Genomic DNA, 25,960 nt, shown 5'->3' with positions numbered 1-25,960 from the left:
TCAAAAACATAGAGCTATCAAAACTAAACTGGCCTGTGTGAAAAAGTACACCCAAAAGTACATGCAAATTTTGTCTCTAGATTTAATAATCGGTTGTACTTCAACAGCTGCCTTCAGGTGTTTGAAATACCTGCCATTTTTAGCCATTCATACGGGGGATTTCCTGGTGTTCTTTGGATCATTGTCTTGCTACATAACCCAAGAGATGGGTTATGTAGCATCTCTGTGTCTGGGCTAAAGCTCAAAATGTTTACTATTTTCCTGTAAGAAATAAAGTATATTTTGATTTTTAAATGTTAAATTTAAAAAAAAAATTTTTTTTTAAATTTACTCAAGTTGATGAAGTTGATGATCTGAACAGCGAGCGGGGCAAAAAATAAAATAATATGGAAGAGTAGTAGGGCTATTGAAAAACCCAAATCTGAGAATAAAGGTCAGAGTTCTTAATTTAATCTCAAAATTTTGACTATTTTCCAATATTAAAAATAACTTCTTTTTTCGTATTAAACGGAAGAAATCTGTATGCCGGAGACCTTTAACTCTTGTCGCCATGGTAACAGCACACTTAGCAAAGCAGCTAATGCTATGAGTTTTTGAATTTAGCTAACGTCTTTACGGGCAGCTGGATGCTACGTTTGTCATTCAAAAGCGTTTAGGGAAAGATGGAAAGCGTCAAATATGACTCGGGATCAAAAACTGTCCATGAATCAGCGCGGGGTGCGGTTCTCAGAGCGGGTAAAGACCTCCCTGTTATCGGTGACCTCAGGGTCCTGGACAACCTGCGGGCCCTGGAGGAGACCTGCCGGGTGTCCTCCTGCTTCTACGGGAAAGTTCAGAAGGACATCCAGCCGCACATGAGGAGGATTGTCACCGTGTGGATGTTAAAGGCATGTCAATTTTGTCTTAATTTTCATGGAATACATCCAGTATTCTTCGTATAATAATCATAAAAAACACTGTTTGGCAGGTGTGCGAGGAGCAGCTGTGTGAAGAGGAGGTGTTTCCGCAGGCGGTGCACTACATGGACTCCTACCTGAGCCGTTTTCCTCTCGAGAGGTCCAAGCTGCAGCTTTTAGGGGTGGCTTGCATGTTCCTAGCCTCCAAAATGAGAGAAACTGTCCCTCTGACAGCTGACAAGCTTTCTGTCTACACAGACAACTCTGTCTCAGTCTCAGATATTTTGGTAAATTTGTTATCTTTCTATTTTCTTCCCTTTTTTTTTTTTTACTTTTGTTAAAATTTTGGGGAAATATGTATTTTCCAGAATCCACAAAAAGGTGAAGTGTCAAAAATAAGTAAAAAATACTGCAAAAAAAATGTTACATAAAAGCCATTTAAATCCACCCTTCTAAAATATATTTATTCTTTTTAGCAGACAGCCCTTTGCAAAAGTATTCACTTAGAATTCAACTCGATTTAACTAGAATCAGTTACTGAATAGTCAAATTTTTAAGAAATTAAAATTTAATCTATCACTTGACCCAACTTGGTTCAGATTTATCTTTTTGCTTGGCTCCAAAACTGATCCAACAGTCCTCCTGTAATCTGTTTCCACGAAGGCCAGATTTGGCAAGTGCAGTTCCTATAAAAAACATTCATCCTCTTGGATGTTTTACACTTTTCTTTGGTTTTACAATTAAACCATTATCAACTAAATTTGTCTTTTTGAATAAAAAAAAATAAATAAAATAAAATAATGACAAATAATGTATCTATTATTATTATCTGGGTGGGATGTACAAAAATGTATAAGATACATATTAACTGGAGCTTATTATAATCAACATGTTATCTGAATTAAAGTGCCACCAATTTATTCAGATTCAGGTAATGTACTTTCAGCCTGATAGTGGTGGAAAAATATGCTAAAATGAAACTTTGTATCTACACTTCTAAAATGGCCTAAAAAGAACTGGGGAGTCTGGAAAAGTCTGGAAAAGTCTGGAAATCTGACCTGGAAAACTTAACAAATAGTTTATAAACTACTTTGTATATAATAAAGAACATTCCCAATGCTCTTCAAAGCTTCTCAACATGAATCATTAGTTGTACTAACATTATGTTAAAAATGAAGCTCACAATGATACAAGACATCAGCAATGTTAGAACTCTGAAATGTCAGAATAATTGTGAATCCATTTTAAACTATGCAAGAAATGTTTTTGTTTTTTTCCCTGTAGCGTTTTATTGATCATTTAAAGGTATGCATGCATACATGACTTCCTTAGTGTCAGCGTGGGGTAATGGGGGCCAGTGACCTGTGGCCTCATGTATGTGAATGTCCTTGCAGTGGGATTATGGTGGTAGGTTGATTTAGAGGAATGTGTATGTTGCAGCAGTGGGAGGTGGTGGTGGTGTCCAGGTTAAACTGGTGTCTGGCCTCTGTGGTCCCCTCTGACTTCCTGGAGCCAATTCTTCATGCTCTCCCCTTCGTCCAGGCCCCTCACCTCCAGCACATCCGCCGACATGTTCACTCCTACATCGCTGTGGCAACAATGGGTGAGTTGCATAACATTGTTACCTACACATGAGGTGGTTGGCTCCAGCAAAGAGGAACAAAAGCTGATTGATTAGCTTGGTTACACATTTCATCTGGTCATAAAAGGAGTCTGTTTTATGTTTTGAGTGACTGCATAGCTGATAACTTTTATGTAATCAAGCCTTTTTGCTCCTGTGAAATCAAACATCTTTGCAAGCAGCGAACAGTTGCAGTGGCAGCAGCCATTACTGTGGTCACGATGTGTCAGCATTTTGTTTTGGAGGCAGGGAGCTGAGTTTGTGTAATCCTGCATTGTCCTACCGTGAAAGACCTGAGTCCGACTATTCAACTGGCTCAGTTCCCACGATTCTCTGTGATGGTGCCAGAGGCAGCAGGTCACAAAGATGCCTTCACTTGGTTCTCTTTCAGACACACTATAACGTTACAGTACTTCCAGTAAAAGTAATTCCCGGATCTCAACTTTTTGCGACATTCAAAGAGGTGTGAAGCAAACACAGAATGGATTCGATTCACGATTTCTCCTGCCTGCAGCAATTAGGATATTAGGTAGACAGGTTTTTGGAAAGGACTTCCTCTCTCTATTTGTCTTTCAGGGTGTGTCTCAGTGTTACCCTGTAGCCTTAAGTACCTCAGAAATCCTTACAATGATGAAATCTCTAGTAACTCACCCCCTTTTTGTGTCTCCAGATTGCAGGTTTTTATCCTTCCTGCCCTCTACTCTTACATGTGCCTGTGTAAGCACCGCCATACAGAAACTAAAGATGGTGGACAGCCACAACTTAGAGTCAGTTATCAAGTTTTTGGCCAGCCTGTTGGCTGCTGATCTGGTAAGTATAATATTTAACCAGTATTTGCTGTAATCGCTTTGACTTTGCCCGGTCAACAGTATTGTTTTGGAGCTTTTTTCTCCCCAAACTTCCTTATCAGCCCCAAGAAAAAAAGCAAAAACATTTCTGTTTCTGCATTTTTTGCCACACTTAAATATTTCAGCCAATCAAACAAAATTAAACATCAGACAGAGACAATCTGAGTAAATCTGAAAAGGAGTGTTCAAAAAAAAAAAAAAAAAAAAAAGCAGACCTAAGAAGAAAAGCTTAAACCACCTTATGTGAAAATTTAATTTCCTCTCCTGTTAAACCATTGTGATTAGCCACACTGTTTGGAAAGCTGAGCTCAACTATACATTACAAATGTTACCTGAACTATAGAATCAGCTGGTCCAGCCATCATTTCGTGATCCTAGGCATAAACAAACTTGGTAATTTGAAGAACACACAACATATCCACCTCTGCTCATGAAGGCATTTGAGTGGCTTAGTCAAAACCTGAACTAGTCCTCGACTTGGACGTCGCGGGTTCGACTCCCGGTCCCGACGACCTTCGTCGCATGTCTTCCCCCCTCTCCTCTGTCTGCCTACTGTCGCAAAAATATGAGCCACTAGCGCCTCAAATAAAACTCTTCAGAGAAGTAAAGGGAAAAAAAACCCTGAACTTGAGGTACTTTGGTAAGACCTTAAGCAGGTCATTCATTCTATAAAACCCTACAACGTGACTTAATTACAACAATTCTCTAAAATAAGATGTGAAAAACTCATTGCCACTTATCCAAACACTTCATGTGGCTGTAAATGCTGCTGGAGTTGTTCACCATTAGGTTTAAGAAACCTAAACCAGACAATTCCAGGTTGGTTTGGATACCTGTCCACCTTAAAAAATCTAATTACTGTTCTGAAACATTTAAATGTAGTAAAGAGGAAAAAAAATCAAAGAAATCTGCAAGGGTAAAAATCTGTTTTTTTTTAGCAGTGTTGCTTGTTATGTGTAATGAATTGATTCAGGTATCTCTTCGATTCAAACTAATGGAATAAATTAACTTCTTGATTTTTTTATTGACCTTGATCTACTTGTATTGCTAAGAATGCTTAAACAGAGTATTTCCATATGTTAAGGTATCCCATCATCTTAAATCCAGCCCCTTTTGTGATTCTTGACCCCTAACAGAGTACTCTCATCTGCTGCTGCGAGCTGTTAGGAAGCGCGTTGGAGCTCAGTCTGCCCTCCTGCTTCCAGGAGGGAGTTGGCAGGAGATAAGCACACAGTTCAGAGATCAACTACACTTCTGCAGACATCCAGGATGTTATCCTGACAGCACTTATACTTCTCAGGAAATTAAGCTCAAACATTCCTCCCTGCCATGAACTATTCAGATGATTTAAACAGAAGCCAGAAGACTAAATTTGGGAAGCAGCGGAGTTATATCCACACCCCAGTTTCTAAATGTTATTTTCTCAATATAATGAATTTTTTAAAAACCTGTTGTTGAATTTATATTGTATTTAAAAAAAGATCTGTTCTAAAAATTCTGATTGTGCTTGGAATTCATCTGTGATACTAAGCTGCACTTCAACCTTGACAGCAATGTTTACTTTCTACAATAGTATGTTTGAGTTTCTTTGTACCTCAGCAGCTGCTCTGATAAGCTGAAACTGATGTTGCTGCACGTTTCCAACAACTCTCACCTTAAATGAGTCCAATTTAAAAAAGAAACTAAACTTTCATGTGGATCACAAACAACATTAGTCAGCCAATGAGTTCTTTGTTTGTTTGTTTTTTTTATTGATTTCTTCATCCCAGGAATGTAGATCAAACAAACCAATGACAAGCTGGGAACTTTGGCCAACACAGACATCATAAAACACATGTGTAAAGCCTCCAAACTTTCACCTTCTCTGAGGAGAGGAAAAAGTCAAAATGCCCACATACACCTTACTCTATTCAACGAAAGTGCCTTTGTAAAGTTGCTTGTTTGCCCTATAACTTCCAGCTGAAACATGATTTCTTGTGAACATACGCAGGCGATCTGTTCCTGATGATCTACAATAAAATTTGATCTACATATTAATTTAAAGCCAAAAGATTTTTTGAACAGCAGCATACATGTGCAGCTTTGACATTAAAGTTAAAAGTCATAAATATTGCTCTACCACACCTATCTTAATACCAGTAGGAATTAGGCAAATTGTGTGTATTGTATATATTTTTAACCAAACAATAACATCTTTCTTGCTTAAAAAAACAAAACAAAAACAGTAGACGATATTATCCAGAGCCAAACTGATATGCGAGAATTTTTAGGCTTAAATAAAAATAATAATATCATCTGCATATATGGTTATTTATTCCAAGTTCTACCCTGATACAAGTCAAAATATTCCAATAGCTTACACACTGTGCCCAATCCTCATGTAGATATGCAGAGATAAACAAGCACGTGTTTCTATTCCTGTGCCAGAAACAAAGACTTGGTGCACCTCGCCCTCTCTTAGAACCTGCCACATGCATGCAAATAGACAGAAGCCACCTGTTCATATGCATTAGCGCAAGCTAGGAGGCAAAAGCAGGTTTGACTGGTCACACCTGTTAAACCCCGTAATTATTTTTTTTTTTCAAGTCATTATCCAAACAAGTAATTTCAGGGAAAACATGAAAAGAAACAAAACACTGAGATTACATTTCACTTACAGGCAAACATCATCTTGGCACTTCCTGTTTTATAAAATACACCAACATCTGAGTAGATTTACTCTTTGGTTTACAAAATATCAGTTTGCACACAATAAAAACCATTACAGCAGATATGAAATCCTAACATTTAACCTGATTTCTCTACATACTTATCACAAAACTGAAATTTAAATGGGTCAAAACTGTGTTGACACACACCAAGGGAAATAAAAGACTTTCTAAATCAAAAACAATAAATGGTCATAAATGTGAAAAGTAGGCCATCATGAAACACTGGTTATAAAGAGACAATTAAAAAGAAAGGTGTCCAATCGGCTGCTGTACTTGAAATATCTTTTCCAAACTACTGTTTTGGTTAAAATGTGAGACAAACATAGAGACACTCTGAACGTTAGAGCTCTGAAATGTTGAGCTTTAGCTCTCGTCTCCCAAAAATCTTTGACGTTTAACTGATCCCTAGCTCTGTTTAGTTTAAATAGAATTGAAATCAGTCTCATTTTCTAGATTATGAATCACCAAAAACATATTCAGATCTTTATATGCTTTTCCTCCCTTTTTGGTTCGGTGTAATTCTTCAAGTTTTCCAGAAGCCCCATCTTGGCCATCATGTCCTCAGTAGTTTGTTCTTTCCTAAAGCTGGATCCTTAGCTTGCTGCAGATCCCCGTATAACCACGGCCTGTTTGTAAGTTTCTGTCACATTATCGCAGTCACTGATTGAGAAGGCGCTGTCGGCCACTCTGGACCTGTAACAGTCCCACGGTCTCAGCACTCCGTTGGACAGAATCCTGTCCTCATCTATGTCCAAAAGATTGTCTGCAGAGACGCTGCCTCTCATGCTGGTTTTGGCCGGTTTGTCCGATTGTATTGGGGCTCTCACGTGGTCCGGCAGGTCCAGCTGATCAAAGGACTCCGAAGACAGAATGCTGTCTTCACTGATGGCTTCGCTTGGTCTGGACCTGGTGGCTCCTATTGGTAAAGAAGCTGCCAGCTGATCCAGAGAGCCAAACTCTTGAAGCCCACCGGAAGAGAACTTTCCATTTCGCTTGAGGATACCTTTTCTACTGGTTGGAGCTGAAGGACACTCTTTTGTTTGTGGCACCCAGCCAGAATCACTGTGTTCAGGAGAAGAAGAAGAATAACCCGACTCTTTCTCTACGGGTTTCTTGAGAATGCCTTTACGTGGCATCGCTGCAGCAGAAGTGATCTGGGAATTCACCACACCCACATTCGGGCTTTCATGTATTGCTTTCTGTTTTGCACTATTGCGCCTCTTTAGAATACCCTTATAGGGCCGGGAGTCTGTGATTGTTTCATTCACCGCCTGCGAGACATTATTCTCCTTTTGAGACCTTCGTAGAGAGCGCTGCCGGACTACATCACCTCCGCCAACCTGCGAGCGAAGCAGGCAGCGCATCTTGGAGCCATTCTCCAGTAAAGGTCTGGATGTACGCCGCAGCCAACTAGCAACAGTGGTAAGCCCAGTGGGATTTGATGTAGACACCAGTGAATTGGTTTGTTCTGTCAAACCATTTTTCCTCTCGCATAGCAGCGCCTGCTGGTAGCCCCAGTTCAGCCACCAATGTCCCGCAACCTCCTCAATTGTAGCTCTGCGCTCGGGATTCACCATGAGCATCCAACGAATGAGTCCACAAGCATCTGTGAGAGCAAAAGAAGAAAAACATTATAGATTTAGTGCTCAGGTTTGACTTAGAAATAAGATTACACATCCAAATGAAGAGCATCAGATGTACCAGATGGTTTGCTTGGTTTCCGGTAGTTCCCTGTGCTAATCTGCTGGACCAGGATTTTGTGGTTAAGCCCATCAAATGGCATGGTGCCATGAACCAATGTGTACAACAGCACACCAAGGGACCAGGTGTCGACCTCAGGCCCACGGTACGGCCGTCCATTGACGATCTCTGGGGACGCATATAAAGGGCTGCCACAAAACGTCTGAAGATATTCATCTCTGTGGTAGAGGTTGGACAGCCCAAAATCTGCAATCTGAAAAGATAAGAAGTCAAAAGATTACCTTCATATCTTCTGGTCTAGTGGATTACCATTTCATCTTTTCATTACTACAGACATTATTTATTGAAGATAATTATTCTATCTTTAAATAATGGTTCGTACAATGAGTCTAAAGAATACATGCGACATTGAATAAAGTGACAGGTTTTGTAAAGTAAAAGCATTGCTAATCATTTTCCTCATTTAATGTGACATACATTCTGTACAATTCATTTGAAAAATAAATATTTGGGGAAACGTATACAAAAACAAGTAACCAGGTTGCATAAGTGTATAAATCTATCAGATTTTAATAACATCTCTTCTCCACGGCTCTCTTCAAGTGTCATATTCAGTTTTCTGCTCCATCTACTCTATTCCAAAACTTTAATTTCCTTCAGGTGAAGCATTTCATTGTTGATTTTTTTTTTTTCTCCCCCCACCAGTGGGTCTTTTTGTGGGCTCTAGTGTCCCTTATATAACAGTGGGCTGACAGGAAAGGGGGAACGAGAGGGGGGAAGACATGCGGCAAATGTCGTCGGGTCCGGGAATCAAACCCATGACGGCCGCGTCGAGGACTGAAGGCCTCCAAACGTGGGGCCGCTGCCCTCTACGCCACCGGAGCACGCCCCTCATTGTTGATTTTGATGTTTACTCAAACTCACAGTGACTCAATGTAAACTCACATCTACCTTGACGGAAAGCCATGTTTTGCTTTGGGCATGGTGCATAGACATATTTTGTGGAAATGTGGCAAAAAAAAAAAAAAAAATATATATATATATATATATATATATATATATATATATATATATATATAAAGAAAAAATGGTTCTTTCTACTGCAACCCTACTTCTAAAACAAAGAAATAGTACTGAAAACTGCAGCACCTTCAGCCATCCTGGGCTGCCAGATTCACATTAATTGCTGGGAGGAGTACATTCAAGAGCTAAATTTAAAATCACATGGTCTATAAACAAAGGGTTTATACATTTCTGCAGCCAGCTACTCCTCATTTGTTATTTTCAACATTTCCCCCCTCACTGATTTATTTTATTTTCAGTCAAATTGCACTTGGTAATCTGGCAAATATGCAATTTTAATAGCCAATGTAAGTAAGAAAAAAGTATTTACGTAAGGAATTCCAATGCATTTTATGGTACAACATAATCTGAGAAAGAAAAATGCAGGTAAAATATTCCCAACTTTCACGAGTTGTTGCGTGTGAATAAAACAGGGAGTAAACGTAGCATGCATACCTTCACATTGCCGTTGTCATCTAGTAAAATATTCTCCAGTTTCAGGTCCCTGTGTACTATTCCATTCTAGGAGGAAATAAAAAGCTGTTAAAAAATGTGACATAATTTTAGCATAAAATTCAACTTCACTCTCATTACTGCACATCAGTTAACATTAAAATGTCCACACTACATATAAAAAGGTAATTTTTTTCATTTTCAAACGGAACATTTTCTTCAAGTATGTGTCTTTGTCCTTCACTCTGCAGGGGGGAATACCTTTGATTCAAATTAGTTTCCTTTGGAGCAGGAAAAAAAAAAAAAAAAAAAAAAAAAAACATCACCAAGCTGCATTTCACAATCTGTATGATAATGCATTCAAGAGTTTTGTTACATTTGTTTATATCCAAGATGCAGCTAGGTAAAAACTAATACTTTGTGCTAACATTTTGGGTAATAAAACATGTGTTGATGACCTTTCACGTTATGCAAGCAAGGAAGATTAAATATTTAACAAGAGATGAGTGCCCCATAAAAGTAAAATAAGACAGATGGCTGACGTTGTCTACGACAAGCAATCAGCAGTAAGTTTCATCCCAGCAAACATTTATGAAGCTAGTCCAAAGTGCAGACTGTTCACCCTGACATATAGTAAGCCCTAAAAGTCATTGTCCTGGACTGGACCGTAGAAACAACTAACTCTTGTGTGTTTGTCAGGGAGGGGGTTCTGTTCATTCACACCCTCATTAAACTGTTAGACTGTGTGTGTGTGTGTGTGTGTGTGTGTGTGTGTGTGTGTGTTCTGGAAGAGCTGGCCTCTAGCCCTAACGCTATCTCTGCTCATTTCTGTCTCATTGTTCTCACAGCCTCCGTGTTCAGAGCTGCCTGGTGACAGTAAAAAATTCCCCTTATGTAACATTTTTAGGTGGAAAATTTATAACCCATTTCTATGGTGTTTGAATTATGATTTTATGGGTAAAACATGCTTACCTGATGGCAGTAGTGCACTGCAGATACAATTTGCCTGAAGAAGTGCCTAGCCTCGTGTTCGGAGAGGTTTTTCTTGTCGCAGATGTAGTCGTACAGATCCCCCTGGCTGGCATACTCCATCACTATCACAATTTTGTCCTTGTTCTCGAAAACTAAGAAAGCAGAAGAACAGCCTTTGCTTAAAAATTTACAACACTGAGATGCTATGTTACAGGTTTCTATAACAAGGATGAAGAAGCACTGATAATGACTGTCTCATTAGAGTCGATTGGTGACAGAGGACAAAAGAGTCAACACATTATCTGAGAGAGCTGCTGCGGTACAAAGTACTTATATAACCGCATCGAGTCTGCAACACAAAGACCTTCGTGACTAAACTCTCAATCCTCGTCTCTCATAGCAAGATGTCTTTTTTCAGTTTTTCTTACAGCTGGCGGTTTGAAAATGTTGAACACTACCTGGTAAATCTAAACTCTCAGGAAAGTAGGAGTATTAAATTCGTACCTTCGTAAATGGTTATGATGTGGGGGTGGCACAGCGAAGACATGATCTCAATTTCTCGCCGAATATGAACCAGATCTTGCTCATCCTTGATCTTCTCCTTTCTGATCGATTTTACAGCCACCTAAAAGAAAAAAAATGGGACAAAATGCTTGAATTAACGTGTTTTATGACAAGGTTTTTATTACAGAGCATAGAAGATTTTATGTTTGCTATCATACTGTTTCCTTTTAATGAGAGGCTGATGAAAGTAAGATTTATTAAACATTTCCCTTCCCCTACCTGTTGCTAACCACTAGCTAGCAGAAAGAAAGCTACTGTGGTTTTCTAATACTTAAAAAACAATTTATTGGTTAGGAAATGAACACCCACAGAGAAGTAAACTACTGCATTATTTCAGAGATACAGTGAAACCTTTGTTTATTCAAGGTTGTCACACAGTGGAAATGTCATACCCACCATGACTAATAACAATTCATTAAAAAAAAGAAACAGCAACCATCGTAGTCACAAGTGACTCCAAAGTGAGTGCATGTAAATAATTTTTCTACGAAAATAGCTTTGGGCAAGATGCTCACTTGAATTTCACCAGCATCGTTTACAATTTTATGTGAAAAGGAAAGCTGTCTTTCAAAAAAATCTTTGAATTAAAAGCAAAAAAGTAACTTTTCTAAGACTAAACATTAAAATCAGTTTTCAGCCCTGGTCCTGATCATTTTGCTCCACCATTTCATATGACTGGTTAGTTTTAGTCGTTTTATGCCAGATTTTTCAGATATAAAACGTGGTTGTTGTTGTTGTTTAATTAAAACAGTTTCATTTAGATTTTAGGTAACATTTGTTTGCATAACTTTATGAACACACTTGACTATGACAAAACATTTGCGTGCCATCCTTTAAGGAACTGTATACAGTATATGAAATGGTTTGTTTTTAGGTAAGAAAAAGAAAGGTACAAAATAGCAATGCTTTTTGTCCGTCATTACCAAACAATAAAATTCTTGACCACCAGCTGAGGGCAGTGGACCAAAAACGTCTGCAGAGCTTTTTCTAAAAAGGCCAAATGAACACAAGACTAAATATTTAGGAATGAAAGAAGAAAAATAAATATTGTCCACCATTTTTTTCTCTGGAGCCCTTAGAAGAATGTCCGAATGAAAACTATGGCGTCTGTTTTTCTTTGAAAAGGCTGTATTCATGTATGTATGTCATGGTTGTCTATTTGCAGCCCAGATGCCTGGGATTCCTCTGTGTGCGTCATCAGTCTGCCCAAGCTCAGGGTGTCATGAGGCGGCAGATGGCCCAGCCAGTGGGGTGTCCTCCTTTTTCTCTGCTTATCTCTAAACTCTCAAGGCTGCAGACTCAGGAGAATGAGTAAAGCAGCGACTTGCTAAATCACTTTCGACACGCAGCAGTCTCTTGTCGTGAGTCAGACTGTCTGGCGTAGTTTTTTCTCTAGGGTCAGCACAACATTCACACCACAACACCGACTCCTTTTCCTGATTCTGGTTACTGGCCGTTTCCTGCGATTGTTAGCATAGCTTTCAGAGGGTGTAAAATCCTACTCGTGACGACCTCACACCCCTGTGGAGGTTTTCAGACTGTGTGCTGTCTTTGTTGGACGCCAATCTGCTTCACACAATACACAACTAGTGGTGAAAATGTTAAAATTTCACACCGCCTTTCTGTACAAATACACACAAATCATGAATCTAACCTGCAAACACCGTAATGGCAAAAACAACCCACTGGCTGTGACCAAATGAAAAAAAGGTTGGTTTGTAGAGATAAACCTGCTGGATTGAAAAATAATGTATGACAGAACTGTTAATAAACTTGTAAAAGGGGAGCAGATAAAATATTTCACATCTAATAAGTTTCTGGTTTACTGTTTCTAAACTATAATACAAAACTAACTCTGTGGCAGGCTAATATTAGGATGCATAACAACAAATTGCAGATATTTATACTCTCAAATTTAACATCACACAACACATTTGACAAAATTATTATCACACACTATATTTTCCAAAATATATAGCCATAACATTAGCATTATTAAGAAAATACTGTTAAATACTGAAAATACTACACTAACCTGAAGCTAATTAGGAAACGGGATGAATGGGTTTGCAGGACAATAATCTTAAATGTCAGAGCTTAACAGTTTATTTGTGATGCTAATTAAATCTTCCTGTTCTAATTGATCAAAGCAGAAAAGATTAAGTAAACTAATTGATATATTACCTTCACTTGCTATAGGACTAAAAAAGTATTTATATTGTTGGTAAAAAAAAAAAAAAAAACCACAAAAAAAAACACCACAATAAAATTTAAGATTTTCGATTCTTAATTCATCTGTAGTTGAAAATACAGGCCTTATTCAGAATTAGTGAATGTTATAATCCAAAGTAGGGGCCAAACATACACAGTTTTGCTGGTGTGTGATTAGCAGCACTTCATGTGCACTGACCCTCAACCTAAATAGGATAATGTAATAAAATATGTGAACTTAGACAACAGGGGCAGCAGCAGTGGCATGATAAGAGAGATAGAGCCATCCGTTGTCCGATTCAAACCAGATATCATTACTGAGCATTTATTATTGAAAAATAATGTCTTGTTCTTTTCCGTTTGGTATTGTTACTTGGCTTGTCTTTACTTTTGACACTTCTCTTTAGACTGATTTATTATTAAAAAGACCCGAGGCACATTGTGTCAGGAAGCTCGTCAACAGGAATGAATCTCAGACACCGACTCATTTCTCAAGACCTGTTCGGCGATAAGTCAGGTCAGACAGGGAGAAAGAAGAAAGGGTGTGTGGGCAAGACTGAACTTGAATCACTGCAAGTCTGCTTCAAGAATCTCTGGGAATTTCCTGATCCCGACTTCCTTGACATGAAACGGCTTTCGCTCATGCTACATGCCATCTTTAAACGCCGAAAAGATCTGATAAGATAGGCATGAATGTTGAACCCAGTCTGTTATTTTTAGCAGTGACCTAACTGAAAGCAGATAATTGAAACTAAACCACTGAAATATTTCTGCTTTCACTGTGACGTCCTGTTTGCTGCAACTTGTTGAGTTTTATAAAAACAAAAACAGCCGTTGAATCATGCATTTGTTGAACCAATGGTTGCAAAACATTAACAGTCAGACTTGAGTAAAAACAGTCTGACTGTCTTTACAGTCAGACTATTTCATCATCTAAATTAATTAGTAGTGAAAATGACTAATACAAAAAAGCATAAATTGTAAAAACAATGAGTCATTGATATTAGAGTTATGTTATTAAACACATAATATAAACAGAAGCTACATGTGCCTTTAAAGTAAATGTGATCATTAGCCATAATGTTATTATTAGTTTATCTTTACCCCTCTAAAACAGCAAGTCAAATTTATTTTTCCTGTAGACGAAGTAAAAGTGTAGAAGCCATCTTTCATTCAGCTAAACGGCAGTGTGCAGCAGAATGAGGGGGAAGGCCAGTACTTTGTTCCTAAACCGTGGTGCCTATTCCACTTTCTCTGGCATTTAATTAAAATTGTTGTACACTTAAACACTGACACCATTTGTTTTTCTCAGGTTAGCCATAATCTTTTAATTAATGGGGAACAGAAACCAAATGTTTATTTAGCTTCTTGTTTCAAAACATAAAATGTTAAATTGAAACATCAATATTTTTTTTCTCTAAATGTAGAAATGGTGACCATAGTAAGAGGGAATATAATTTACATTTCCCCATCTTTAGCTTTTTATTCCTCTTTCCCTTTTCTTTTAAATGCCTCTCACTTCCTTTTATATCAAAGGGAATCGGTATTCACCTGGACATCCCCGCCTTCCCAAATCAGGAAGTTTGAAATAAAGTTTCTAAACTTTCCTGTCAACGACTCCTTCAGGGGAAAAGCTGCTTTTGTCAGCCCAACACAATGCCTTTGTGCTATGACTCATGCGTGCGTGTCAAATCAATGTGATGATGTTAAACCAGTTGCAAAGGTGAGAAGAGTTGCATTACTTCAACATATTTGTACTCAACTAGAAGTAAAAAGTAACCATACAAGAGAGTAAAAAGTATTTAATAAGAATGACTACTCAAGTACTGAGTAAGTGATCAGGACATCTGATTAAAATTTTCAAAATGATGTCATGAGACAGACAAAATATAAAGTAATGTAACAAATCTGGTGTTTTAAAGACAAATACTATACATAAGGATAAGAAATACTTTTCCTATTTTTTTTAGTATAAAAGTTATGAAATATCGGTAATAACAGGGTAAAGTACTTCCACTTGCAATATATGATGTTTCTATACAGCCACTTGATCTCCAAATAGCACTGAAACAATGAAGCATAAAAACAATAAGTCTTACTTTATCATAAACTGTAGGTTAGTGTCTGTGTTTGGTGGATTTTTGATTAAAATATTTTTGTCCTACATTCAGTAAAGTGGAGTATTCAGAAATTGTAATTCAATAGTAGCTTTACTACATTACACTATTCAAGCAAAACTAAAAAGGACAATGTGCAGTCAAGTTATTATGAATCAACGTTGGGTTTAAATCACTGGGTTGATGTAAACCCAGTGATTTAATCAACCCAGTTGATTGATTTAAACTGGATTTAAATCAATCAACAGCCAAAACACTCCCAGTGTTTTCTCCAAAAAGTTACACGTAGCGGTAAGTAGTTACTACCCGCCTTTGACTAGCTGTTGTTGTGAAAGGTCTCAGTTTGTGCAATGTATTTGCACAGCTGCCAAACTCTGCTCCTGGTTGGTTATTTAAACAACTGGTTTGGACTCAATGCATGTTTTGCAATTCTGTTTATTTTTTAATTAAACCCCCCCAAAAACAAACAAACAAAACCACACATTCTGCATTTCATGGAGAAACATCCCAATTTCCCTAAAGTGAAACATGAACTCTTGTCTATTTTCCCCTGTTACTTAAATTTAAAACACACTACCTGCTGGCAGACTCATAAGAGCAATCCTCTACCTGTAAACAACAGGTGGTGATCAAGCAGTCTGCAAACCTGATGTGTGGCCATACATCATTAACAAAAACAAAGATAAACTGCTGTTTCTCACCAGTCTTCCAGATCTTTCCTTGGCTTTCTTCACTTTTCCGTAGGTCCCTTTGCCCAGGGACTCCAGGAACTCGTACCTGTGCTTCAGGTTGTGTTTGTGATGGTGTCTTTTCACGGCTTGCCTCTTCGCGGGCAGCTGGGACGGAGTTTTCCCAAAATGAGAGTTGTCATCGGGTGGGAAATGGGCAGCGTGTGGGCCATCCATGATGACACACAACGTTGTGGTGGGGGTCTTTGTTACCTACTTTCAGAATCAGGTGTTGCTGTTATAAAACGCATCCCAGGGACTCCGGAGCCGACGTGGTCCTCTCTGGTTTTAAATTAAAACTAAGAGGTCAGTCCTTCCCGTGGAGAGCGCTGACCAAACGCTGAGAAAAGAAAAACATGAAGCCCAGAGATATGCAGGTACACATGTAAGCGGGGGAGAGAGGGAGCACCGCCCGCACAGCACTACGTCAAGCGGGGGAGGAGGAGGCGTTTCAGGTGACGGATCAAATGTACCGTCTGTGAAAGTAGAGTGCCCTCAGTTTTTCTTTCTCTTTTATCAGTTCCATTTCTTGTGTTTCTATTTCCTCACATTATACTTTAATTAGTATTTCTTGATTTTCTTTCGCCTACTTTGGTTGCGTTCAAGTGGTTGCGCTCCCAGTCGGGACGCACAGGTCGATAGAACAAACGCCATTAATAAATTGAGAAGTCAGTAGAGCTTCAGAGCATGAATATAGCGTTTAAATGAGGAAAAATAAAATATATTTACAAAGTTTTATCTTATTATGCTGTTAAAATGTATCATGTTTTCTAGGCTATAAATTAATGTGACAATATCTTCAACATTATGTTTGAAGGATAAGCGTTGTTTCTTTCTGGAGAATAGAATAGAATAGAATAGAATAGAATAGAATAGAATAGAATAGAATAGAATAGAATAGAATAGAATAGAATAGAATAGAAATGATGTTTGTTGTCCCTCAGCGTGAAAATTCAGCTACATAAAAGTACAATGTAAGTCAAAACATCAGGTTCACAAAAAGATAAAAATACACAAACGGAAATTGCAGACTACATTAAAAATTTACACATAAGAATAAAAATACACTGTAGTCATTACAAATAGTATCCTTAGATTGGAAGAAAATTGCAACTGAGTAGGGTAGGATACTTTTTTAAAAAGTTCAATATGTGGATGTATATTTATGCACAATATCAGCAGACTATAAACGAGATATAGAAAAAGAAAAAAGGTTGAGTTTGATCGGAGCGGTGTTGGTCATAGACAGATCTGTCTCTTATTTTTGTAACTATCTGAACAATACAAAGTCCATAGAAGCACTGTGAGGTTTTTCCTTAAATCTGATTCTTTAAAAAAAAAAAAAAAAAAAAAGTTATTTATAGTGCCATAGCGTATAAACACACATTGTGGCTAATGTTTATACCCACGGTGTTTCCATTCCTTTCTTAGCTGCACTATGGATTGCGCAAATTATATTTGTATCGACTTTTGCTCAGAGGCTTTAGATAATTAAAGAAAATAAGGAACAGGTTTTGATGGTGCCATGTCGTTGCAGCTGCGGGCCACAAGAGGTCAGCATCGTGTCACCTGTTTTCAGAAAGTAGGTTAAGCGTTTTGGACCACTTCAATGAAATCAAATAGATTGAGCACAGGAATAATGTGTACTCTTTATTACGCTTATATATATTTGTTCAGTGTGTAAATATATATGTGTGAAATATGTGCATTCTTGGGAACAGCTAATGGACGTGCCAGTGAGGATGCAATGATCAGCAGTCATCAGATTTAATTTTTGAAAAGTAGCCTCTCATCCACACATTGTATCTTGATTAACCCCCCGTGGACAGTCCGTTTGTTTTGCATCTTGTTGACAGAGCGATGTGCCAGACATTTATTCACTCGTGCATGCAAAGGAACATTGTGCACAAGATGAACAATGGATATGAATGGATTCTGGTGCCAAGTCTCGCAGTTGTGACCAAAATTTGGAGAAAAACAAACACATGACCTAGAAAAAATATCACATCATCAGCACTTCCAATAAAACGAAGGATAGTAAGGTAGAGTTACAAAATATTAAATATCAGTTTGACTGTAAATGTGACTCTTTCATATTTAGAGTGAAATAAATAAATAAATAAATAAAAAAAAAAATAAAAAAATAAAAAAAAAAAAAAATATATATATATATATAAAATTCCCTTCTCACCCACCGCGGGTGGTGATTCTTCTTCCTCTTAGCTCAGGTCCTCTACCAGAGGCCTGGGAGCTTGAGGGTTCTGCGCAGTATCTTGGCTGTGATTAGGACTGCACATTTCTGGACTGAGATGTCTGATGTTGTTCCTGGGATCTGTTGTAGCCACTGTTCCAGTTTGGGGGTGACTGCCCCGAGGGTCCCGATGACCACAGGCACCACTGTGGTCTTCACCTTCCAGGCCCTCTCCAGTTCCTCCCTTAGGCCCTGGTATTTCTCTAGTTTCTCATGCTCCTTTTTCCTGATGTTGCAGTCACTTGGTATTGCCACATCCACCACAACGGCTTTCCTCTGTTGTTTATCCACCACGACTATGTCTGGTTGGTTCGCCCTCACCATTTTGTCTGTCTGGATCTGGAAGTCCCACAGGATCTTTCTCCACTACCTTCGGGGGTGTTTCCCACTTTGATCTTGGGGGTTCCAGTCCATATTCTGCACAGATGTTTCTGTACACTATGCCTGCCACTTGGTTGTGTCGTTCTATGTATTCTTTCCCTGCCAGTACCTTGAACCCTGCTGTTATGTGTTGGACTGTCTCAGGGGCCTCCTTGCACAACCTACACCTTGGGTCTTGTCTGGTGTGGTAGATCTGGGCCTCAATTGCTCTGGTGTTTAGGGCCTGTTCCTGGGCGGCCATGATGAGGGCCTCTGTGCTGTCCTTCAGTCCAGCTTTTTCCAGCCATTGGTAGGATTTTCTGATGTCAGCCACTTCGGTTATTTGCCGGTGGTACATCCCATGCAGGGGCTTGTCCTCCCATGATGGTTCCTCCGGCACCTCAGCTTCTGTTCCCCATTGTTTGAGACATTCACTGAGCACATTGTCTGTTGAGGCTTTGTGGCCTGTATCTCCTCCTTTGGCCAGCTAATTATTCCTGCAGGGTATCTGATTACTGGTAGGGCATAGCTGTTTATTGCATGGATCTTGTTCTTGCCATTGAGCTGGCTTCTCAGGACTTGTCTTATTCGTTGAAGGTATTTGGTTGTGGCTCTTTTTCTTGTGATCTCATCAAGGTTGCCATTTGCTTGTGATATTCCCAGGTATTTGTAACCTTCCTCTATGTCTGCTATTGTTCCTTCTGGGAGTGAGATCCCTTCTGTGCGGATGACCTTCCCTCTCTTTGTAACCATCCGACCACACTTCTCTAGTCCGAATGACATCCCAATGTCCGTGCTGTATATCCTGGTGGTGTGGATCAGTGAGTCGATGTCTCGCTCGCTCTTGGCGTACAGCTTGATGTCATCCATGTAGAGGAGGTGGCTGATGTTGGCTCCATTCTTGAGTCGGTATCCGTAGCCAGTCTTGTTGATGATTTGGCTGAGGGGGTTCAGGCCTATGCAGAACAGTAGTGGGGACAGCGCATCTCCTTGGTATATGCCACATTTGATGGATACTTGTGCAAGTGGCTTGCAGTTGGCTTCAAGGGTGGTCTTCCACATCCGCATTGAGGCTCTCAAGGTCCTGTTGATGTTGTACATCTCTAAGCATTCGATGATCCAAGTGTGTGGCATTGAGTCATAGGCTTTCGTGTAATCAATCCAAGCCGTGCACAGGTTGGTGTGTCGGGTTTTGCAGTCTGTGTGGTCTACAAGGAGTTGGTGTTTGGCTCCTCTGCTATTTACCCCGATGCCCTTCTGTGTCGTGCTCATGTATTGATCCATGTGTTTGCTTATCTTAGCCGCTATGATGCCTGACATGAGCTTCCAGGTTGTGGAGAGACAGGTTATTGGTCGGTAGTTAGATGGGACCGGGCCCTTTGTTGGATCCTTCTGGATCAGGATTGTGCGCCCTTCAGTTAACCATTCAGGGTGGTTCCCGTTCTGTAGCAGCTGGTTCATTTGGTCTGCCAGTCGCAGTCAGTTTCTTTAGCCAGTAGGCATGGATCTTGTCTGGCCCTGGTGCTGTCCAGTTTTTCATACCTGAGACTCTTTCTTGGACATCTGCCACAGTGATGGTTACCGGATTTTGCTCAGGGAGTCTGCTGTGGTCATCTCGTACAGAGATCAGCCACTTTGCATTGCTGTTGTGGGACACCTCCCTTTCCCATATGCTTTTCCAGTATTGTTCTGTCTCCAGCCTTGGTGGGTCTCCAGCCTTGTTATTCCCCTGCCACTGAGAGTACACTTTAGCTGGTTGGGTGGAGAAGAGCCTGTTAATCCTTCTGGATTCCTTCTCCCTTGTGTATCTCTTTAGGCAGCTGGCCAAGGCTTGGAGCCTCTGTTTGGCAGTTTCGAGTGCTTCAGGTATGGGCATCTGGCTGTACTATATCTTTTCATTGTTCCCTTATGGAGCTCTGATAGTTGGCTCACTTCCCTCCTTGTTGCCTTGATTTTACTCTCTAACCGTCTTTTCCATGGTGGGTATTTGTTATTGTCATTGTTATTCTTATAACCAAGCAGCTCAAGGATCACTGATGCTGCGTTGTAAATCAGCTTGTTGGTTTCTGTTATGGTATTGGTAGGGATTGTTCTCACTGCTGCATTCACATTCTCAATGAGACTTTCTGGTATATATATATACTTTCTGGTATATATATATATAAATCTAATTTAAAGTAAATAAATTTTATAATTTACAGTAACATTTTTTGCAGCTTTTGTTGACCTGAAGAAATGAACTCTGATTCAAAATGGAAAGGAAGGCCATGATTCTCAATCCTGGCTAAATATTTGCTACTCTTTTTGGAAAATTTAGCAAAGTTTATTAAAATAGTTGCTTTTTTTGGGGCTCATACCTCAACATTTAAGCAAAAGAACAACTTTGTAATCAATGAGATTCTGGTCTACCTTGAACTGGAAACTTGTAAAACCAGCTTCCCCAGTGGAAACCAACTGGGTAGCGACCAAAAAAGAAGCTCCTGCTCCAAAACTGACACCTTTATGGAAACCTTTAGCAGAAACCAAGATCACACCAGATGAGGAAATGTTTTATGCTCAGACAAGACAGAGTTTTGCAAAATAGATCTAGTTGATTTTCTATGTGATTGTTTCTGATATAATATATCTTTATAGCATGGATGAAGCCATCACCATCAACAACTTTATATATGAAATACTTTAACGTCAGCCGCAGCTGAAACAAAGTGCTGAACATAAATAAAATAAGAGAAAGCACAAAAATCAAGTGACTAAGCTGGTTAAAAACTCAATTCAAAACACAATACTATAAAGCCACCACAATATCTATTATGAGATGGTGTGTTTAAGGTAATGTGCAACTGGTTGTGTGGTATTTACCTTCAGAGACACCATTTAATCTTCATACTAAAAAAATAATTTTTGATATTTTCTGTTTTTATCCTTTCTGTTGTGTCTTTGTGTAATTTTAGTTAAGTGGTTTTTATTCATCTTTAATTTTAATTTTACTTTCCATCCATCCATCTATCATCTTCCACGTAATCAGGTGTGTTTCCAAAGTAAGAACAAATAAAAAACACATTGGAAATCAGAAACCCCAACAACTCTTGAAATAATTAAGAAACATAATAAAGGCTGTTGTATTTACTGTGGATAAACAGATGAAGCACAACATTTTTTAGAATATAATAAGTATGTGCATGAAAGATAGGTGTTAATTTGAAATTTATATAGAATTAAAAGTAAATTAGATATAAGGCAATTGCTTCAAAGATCATCTAGGGACATAGTTATTATCTGTATTTCTAGTTTTTTAAGAAGATCATCTGTTTTGGGAAGATTGTTGTAGTTGTCTGCTCCATACTCCAATTTGGAAGGTTGCAGTAATGCAGATTAAATTGTTTGCCAACCGCCATAAAAAAACAAGAAGAAAACCCAGCAGTTGTTGACAGTTTTTGAGAAGGACCTCGTAGGTCGCGAATATTATAGGAAACAGCGCCCCCTTCATTTCTGGAGTGCAATGGTCTCATTTCCAAATAAGGTCTGAGACTGACAGTGGTCCGTCCCCGTCCCTTTCTGTTTGCTGCAGCGAGGTGTATCTGCAGTTTTCCTACATTTCCCATGTGGCAATGCGCCCTGTCACATTTGGCTCCGCCCCTTTTATTCCCTAACTTCGCTCTGCTCGACTTTCTGTTTAGCTGTGATTTGATTGCTTGGTCCCTGCTCAGCTATGCGGTTCTATTTGGACACACCTCGCCCTGCGATACTGCAGCCTTTACCGTTCATCTTCTTCGCCAACTGACGCTGCCATCCTCGTTTAGTTGCGTTACTGTCGCTCTCTAAGCTGGAAGATGTCTGCTGGTATTCCTGCTCTACGGCCACTTTAGGAAGCAGTCCCCTTCCCACGGACGCTTAGCCTGATCGGGAGGAAGACTGGCGCTGTGGTCCCGCTTTGGCTGTTTATTTTCAGAGGAGTTTGGGCCCCGTCTTTTAAACTGGGGGCTGCACCGCCGTGCTCTGGGTGGTTTATGTGAAGTTAAAGAGGATGTTTGTGTTGCCAGGCCAAGCTGTTGACGGGCAGGCGATGCCCTCTGGCTAGCGGCGCTAACGTATCTGGAGGAGCTAGGCTGCAGACAGATATAACTTAGCATACAAGTGGGGCATGTAAGTGAGCAAAACAATATCTAGATTCTATCCGACGTTTTTACCTGGAGTAAATATAAATATATTTTATCATAATATGAAACAGAAGCTAGCTTGGTAAATTTTCCACTCAATTTGTTTTGCACGCGACGTCAAGCTAGCTAACAGCTTTTGTCAGTAAAACAACAAATGTTCACTCCTTATTCTCTGAGACTAAAGCTACTGTTTACTATTGATACATTCCTGTTCAAGGTATTTTTTTTTACCTACTACTATTCATTTTGCTGAATTAATTAATAATAATAATCTTAGCCACATGAGAAGGTCAAGCATTACAATTAACTAATTGTTACATAAAAGGACGTGTTTACTTCTGTTGCTCCTTATAAAAATAATATAAAAACCCTCGGAATTTGGACCCTGCTAAAAACAAACAAACAAAAAAAATAAATAAATCACGCCAAAAAGACAACAGCTCAACCTGTCGACCATGGAGGGAAATGTACAGCAACATAAAATTACTCCTTTAGGCCGGGAACTGCAGAGAACGTTTAACAGCTACAACAAGCACTCCATACAGCTGAAGAAAAACTTGAAGGAGACCAATGTGTTCTTCAGAGAAATAAGGCAAAACTACAGCAATGCATGTGCAGCAACCATAAGCTCAGATTCAGCATTCTTGGAAGCAGGTAAGCTTGAACACATGCAGCCACACCATCTGAATAAGACAATGAATGACATTTAATCAAAGAAGTATGTTTGCTTTGCAACCTGTAAAGACTGGGAAGCAACCAATTGTTAGTGCAGAGGGCTCAGATCTGCTTGCTGTGGGGAAAAAAAGCATTGATTAATGTGATAAAACAAACTTCCTCTTGAATGCATGAGCAGACTAAATGCACTGATTATGTTGAAATTTTTGCTGAATTGAAGACTTTGCCCATTTCTGTCTTTCTTTGAAGTCTTACCTGGTGATTTCATTTTTCTTTATTCTAAAGACCCAATAAAGAGAGAAAAGTGCATTATAACTTCTTATATTACAGCTTTTGTGTGCAAGCCTTAATCTTAATCTTTTCATTGAGCTAACAATCATAATATGTTTTGTTTGTTCATGTGTTTATCGACTGAAGAATGGTGGGAGTTGCTTGTTTGGATTTTACTTGGACTAAAATATGATTTTTCAGTCATTCAAGGTAAAATTGGTCTGGCACAATATCGTTTTTTAAAAATATATATTACTGGTGCATATATATGTTTCTGTTTATTTTTCTCTCAGTGTTTTTACAGTTTTATTTTAGTCTGCATTTAATTCATAACCCTATTAATGACTTTAAAAAGGCTGCTCAGGTTTCTAGCGTGGCTCCAGGCTGTTTATTTGACCACCTGGAGTTTTGATCCCAAAACAAGTTTTGTTATGTTTTTGGGATCACTGCCCTGCTGGAACGACCACATGGGTCCAAGTTTAAACCTCCTACTCAAACTGTGAACCTCGGATGAAAGAAAATCTGTTTGGGCGTTGAGAAACCAGCAGAGCTCAACCAAACCAAGAACTGAAAGCAGCAAGAGATGTGACGTGTGGATGTGGTGTAGCGCATCTTTGGGAAAGGTGAAAACGATCAGTAATGACGTTAAAAGGAGGTCAAAACTGTTTCCCAGCTTTGAATGAACGATGTTAAGCTGAAGATTAGCCTTGATCAAAATATTAAGACCACAGAGCTCAATGCCCTCAATGGAAAGAGCTAAATCTATGTTTTTATCTGCTGACTAGATTAAGCACTGAAATTAGTTTTTGGTCTATTTTATGTTAATGTACGAAGAGCAACTTTCATGTTTCAATTAAACTAGCTGAGATCAGGTCAAGATTTAAAGAAAGCACCCTATTTGGGTTGGTCCAATCAAGACTTGATCATCTTTTAGACTCTTTTCAGCACAGTTTGGATTTCTGAACTCTGTGGTCATGTTGCTGCTTGGTTGTGCTATTACATCTAGACTCTATTGGATTATATCCAGTTTCATATTATAATTATTACTAAGATGGTATTAGATTATTATAACACGAGATAAAATATAATGGTTTTACTGCCTTGTAGTATTTATGCTTACATTTAATTTAAATAAAAGAGGAACAGTTTTCCTAATGAAGCAAAAATTTGATTTAGTATTATAATAACTTTGTGTAGCATTTATCATCTTGAAGCAAAAATGTAGAATACAAGACCTTTAAATTTACCACTACATTGTAAGTGAACATGCTTATATTTTCTGTCTTGTTCTTATGTATTGTCATGTTGGGCTAATTTTAGATGCTTTTATGACATCACTCTGTCTAAATAGTCTATTCTGTAAATGTGGGGACCTTGCTTTAGGCCAGCTGACCAGCGCTGCTTGAACGCTTTTTATTCACCCACATCGTGTGGCCTTTGGGTGCATCTGTTCCTTACACTTTTGCTAGACACGTCTTTGCATGCAAGAGCCGATTAAAGGAAATTAAGCAGACAATATGTATTCATTTTCTATGACGCAACGCTTTGGGTATTACTATGTAATCGGTGCAAACCAAAACTATTATTTGGTCAGAATCGGACACAAAGTGTGTCATCCTGTGGGTAGGAATCAGTCAATGTTAAATTTACGAGCAGCAATTTCTCTGGCTGTTTCTGAAGATGTTTAAAAATGCTGATGAACCTTCCAACCGTCATGGTGTTTATCTCCAGCAGCCATCGGGTAAACCTGGATGGGTCACCTGCCCAAAAAAAACAAATTTCTTACTTGCAACTGTTCAGTTGAAAACCTTATTTACAAAACTTTATCATCAGTCTGCCAATTACCCCTTGACCTGCTCCAGTTGTTCCTCTGCAAGCCAAATAGTTAGACCTCCTAGCCTCCAAATCTTGTATTAATAAATACCAAAAAATAGTAACTCCCTCACTTTTTGTTTTTAAGCACACCGGCCGACTACATGCAGTTTGAATCACTTTTATGAGTTGCAAAAAAAAGGTCATGAAACAGTTGAGGAATGGGGATAATCTTGTAATCCACGGGATTCAAAACTTCCAGCTCTATTCAAGAACTGGCTGAACTTTTTTTTCCTCTTTTATTTGTGACACTTGGAATATAAAATCAAGAGTCAGACCTTACAGGAATCACACCTCTGTATCAGTTAAGTGCGTCTCTAATTCAAAATTTGTTGTTTTGTAAACTTCTACAGTCTAACATCGAGACAGTACTCACTTAATTTGTCATTTAATTAAATATCTGTACAATAAATGCACATACAAGAGGGCTGATTCTGTTGTTGTGCTAATTTACAGCTGTTCCCGTCGACACTTAGTTGGTTCTGGATGCA

At 38.9% G+C, this 25,960-nt stretch overlaps 3 protein-coding genes across 3 annotated transcripts in view; 2 read left to right on the top strand and 1 right to left on the bottom strand.

Annotated features, from left to right (window-relative positions):
* Nucleotides 1-424: 424 nt before the first annotated feature.
* ccnd3 (cyclin D3) lies at nucleotides 425-5,028 on the top strand. Its single transcript, XM_044123190.1, has 5 exons — nucleotides 425-887; nucleotides 968-1,183; nucleotides 2,337-2,499; nucleotides 3,188-3,327; nucleotides 4,502-5,028. The coding sequence occupies exons 1-5, from the start codon at nucleotides 663-665 to the stop codon at nucleotides 4,589-4,591; spliced, it is 834 nt and encodes a 277-aa protein (XP_043979125.1). The 5' UTR covers nucleotides 425-662; the 3' UTR covers nucleotides 4,592-5,028.
* A 64-nt stretch (nucleotides 5,029-5,092) lies between these two features.
* nuak2 (NUAK family, SNF1-like kinase, 2) lies at nucleotides 5,093-16,381 on the bottom strand. The gene is given in 7 exon segments (XM_044123189.1): nucleotides 5,093-6,694; nucleotides 6,697-7,682; nucleotides 7,778-8,030; nucleotides 9,296-9,361; nucleotides 10,265-10,416; nucleotides 10,769-10,889; nucleotides 15,858-16,381. Coding segments are annotated over 7 exon segments (1,821 nt in total). The 5' UTR covers nucleotides 16,062-16,381; the 3' UTR covers nucleotides 5,093-6,655.
* A 5,743-nt stretch (nucleotides 16,382-22,124) lies between these two features.
* Nucleotides 22,125-25,960, top strand: part of dstyk (dual serine/threonine and tyrosine protein kinase) — a 31,008-nt gene continuing 27,172 nt past the window's right edge. Inside the window, exon 1 of the mRNA XM_044123188.1 lies at nucleotides 22,125-23,306. Within this exon, the coding sequence (XP_043979123.1) occupies nucleotides 23,108-23,306 (199 nt within the window). The 5' untranslated portion in view covers nucleotides 22,125-23,107. The remainder of the gene's footprint in view (nucleotides 23,307-25,960) is intronic.

The sequence above is a fragment of the Gambusia affinis genome, linkage group LG07, assembly GCF_019740435.1.
Source record: "Gambusia affinis linkage group LG07, SWU_Gaff_1.0, whole genome shotgun sequence".
Lineage (NCBI taxonomy): Eukaryota > Metazoa > Chordata > Actinopteri > Cyprinodontiformes > Poeciliidae > Gambusia > Gambusia affinis.
The sequence above is the reverse complement of the archived record's forward strand: the minus strand, read 5'-3'. Positions and strand labels throughout refer to the sequence as shown.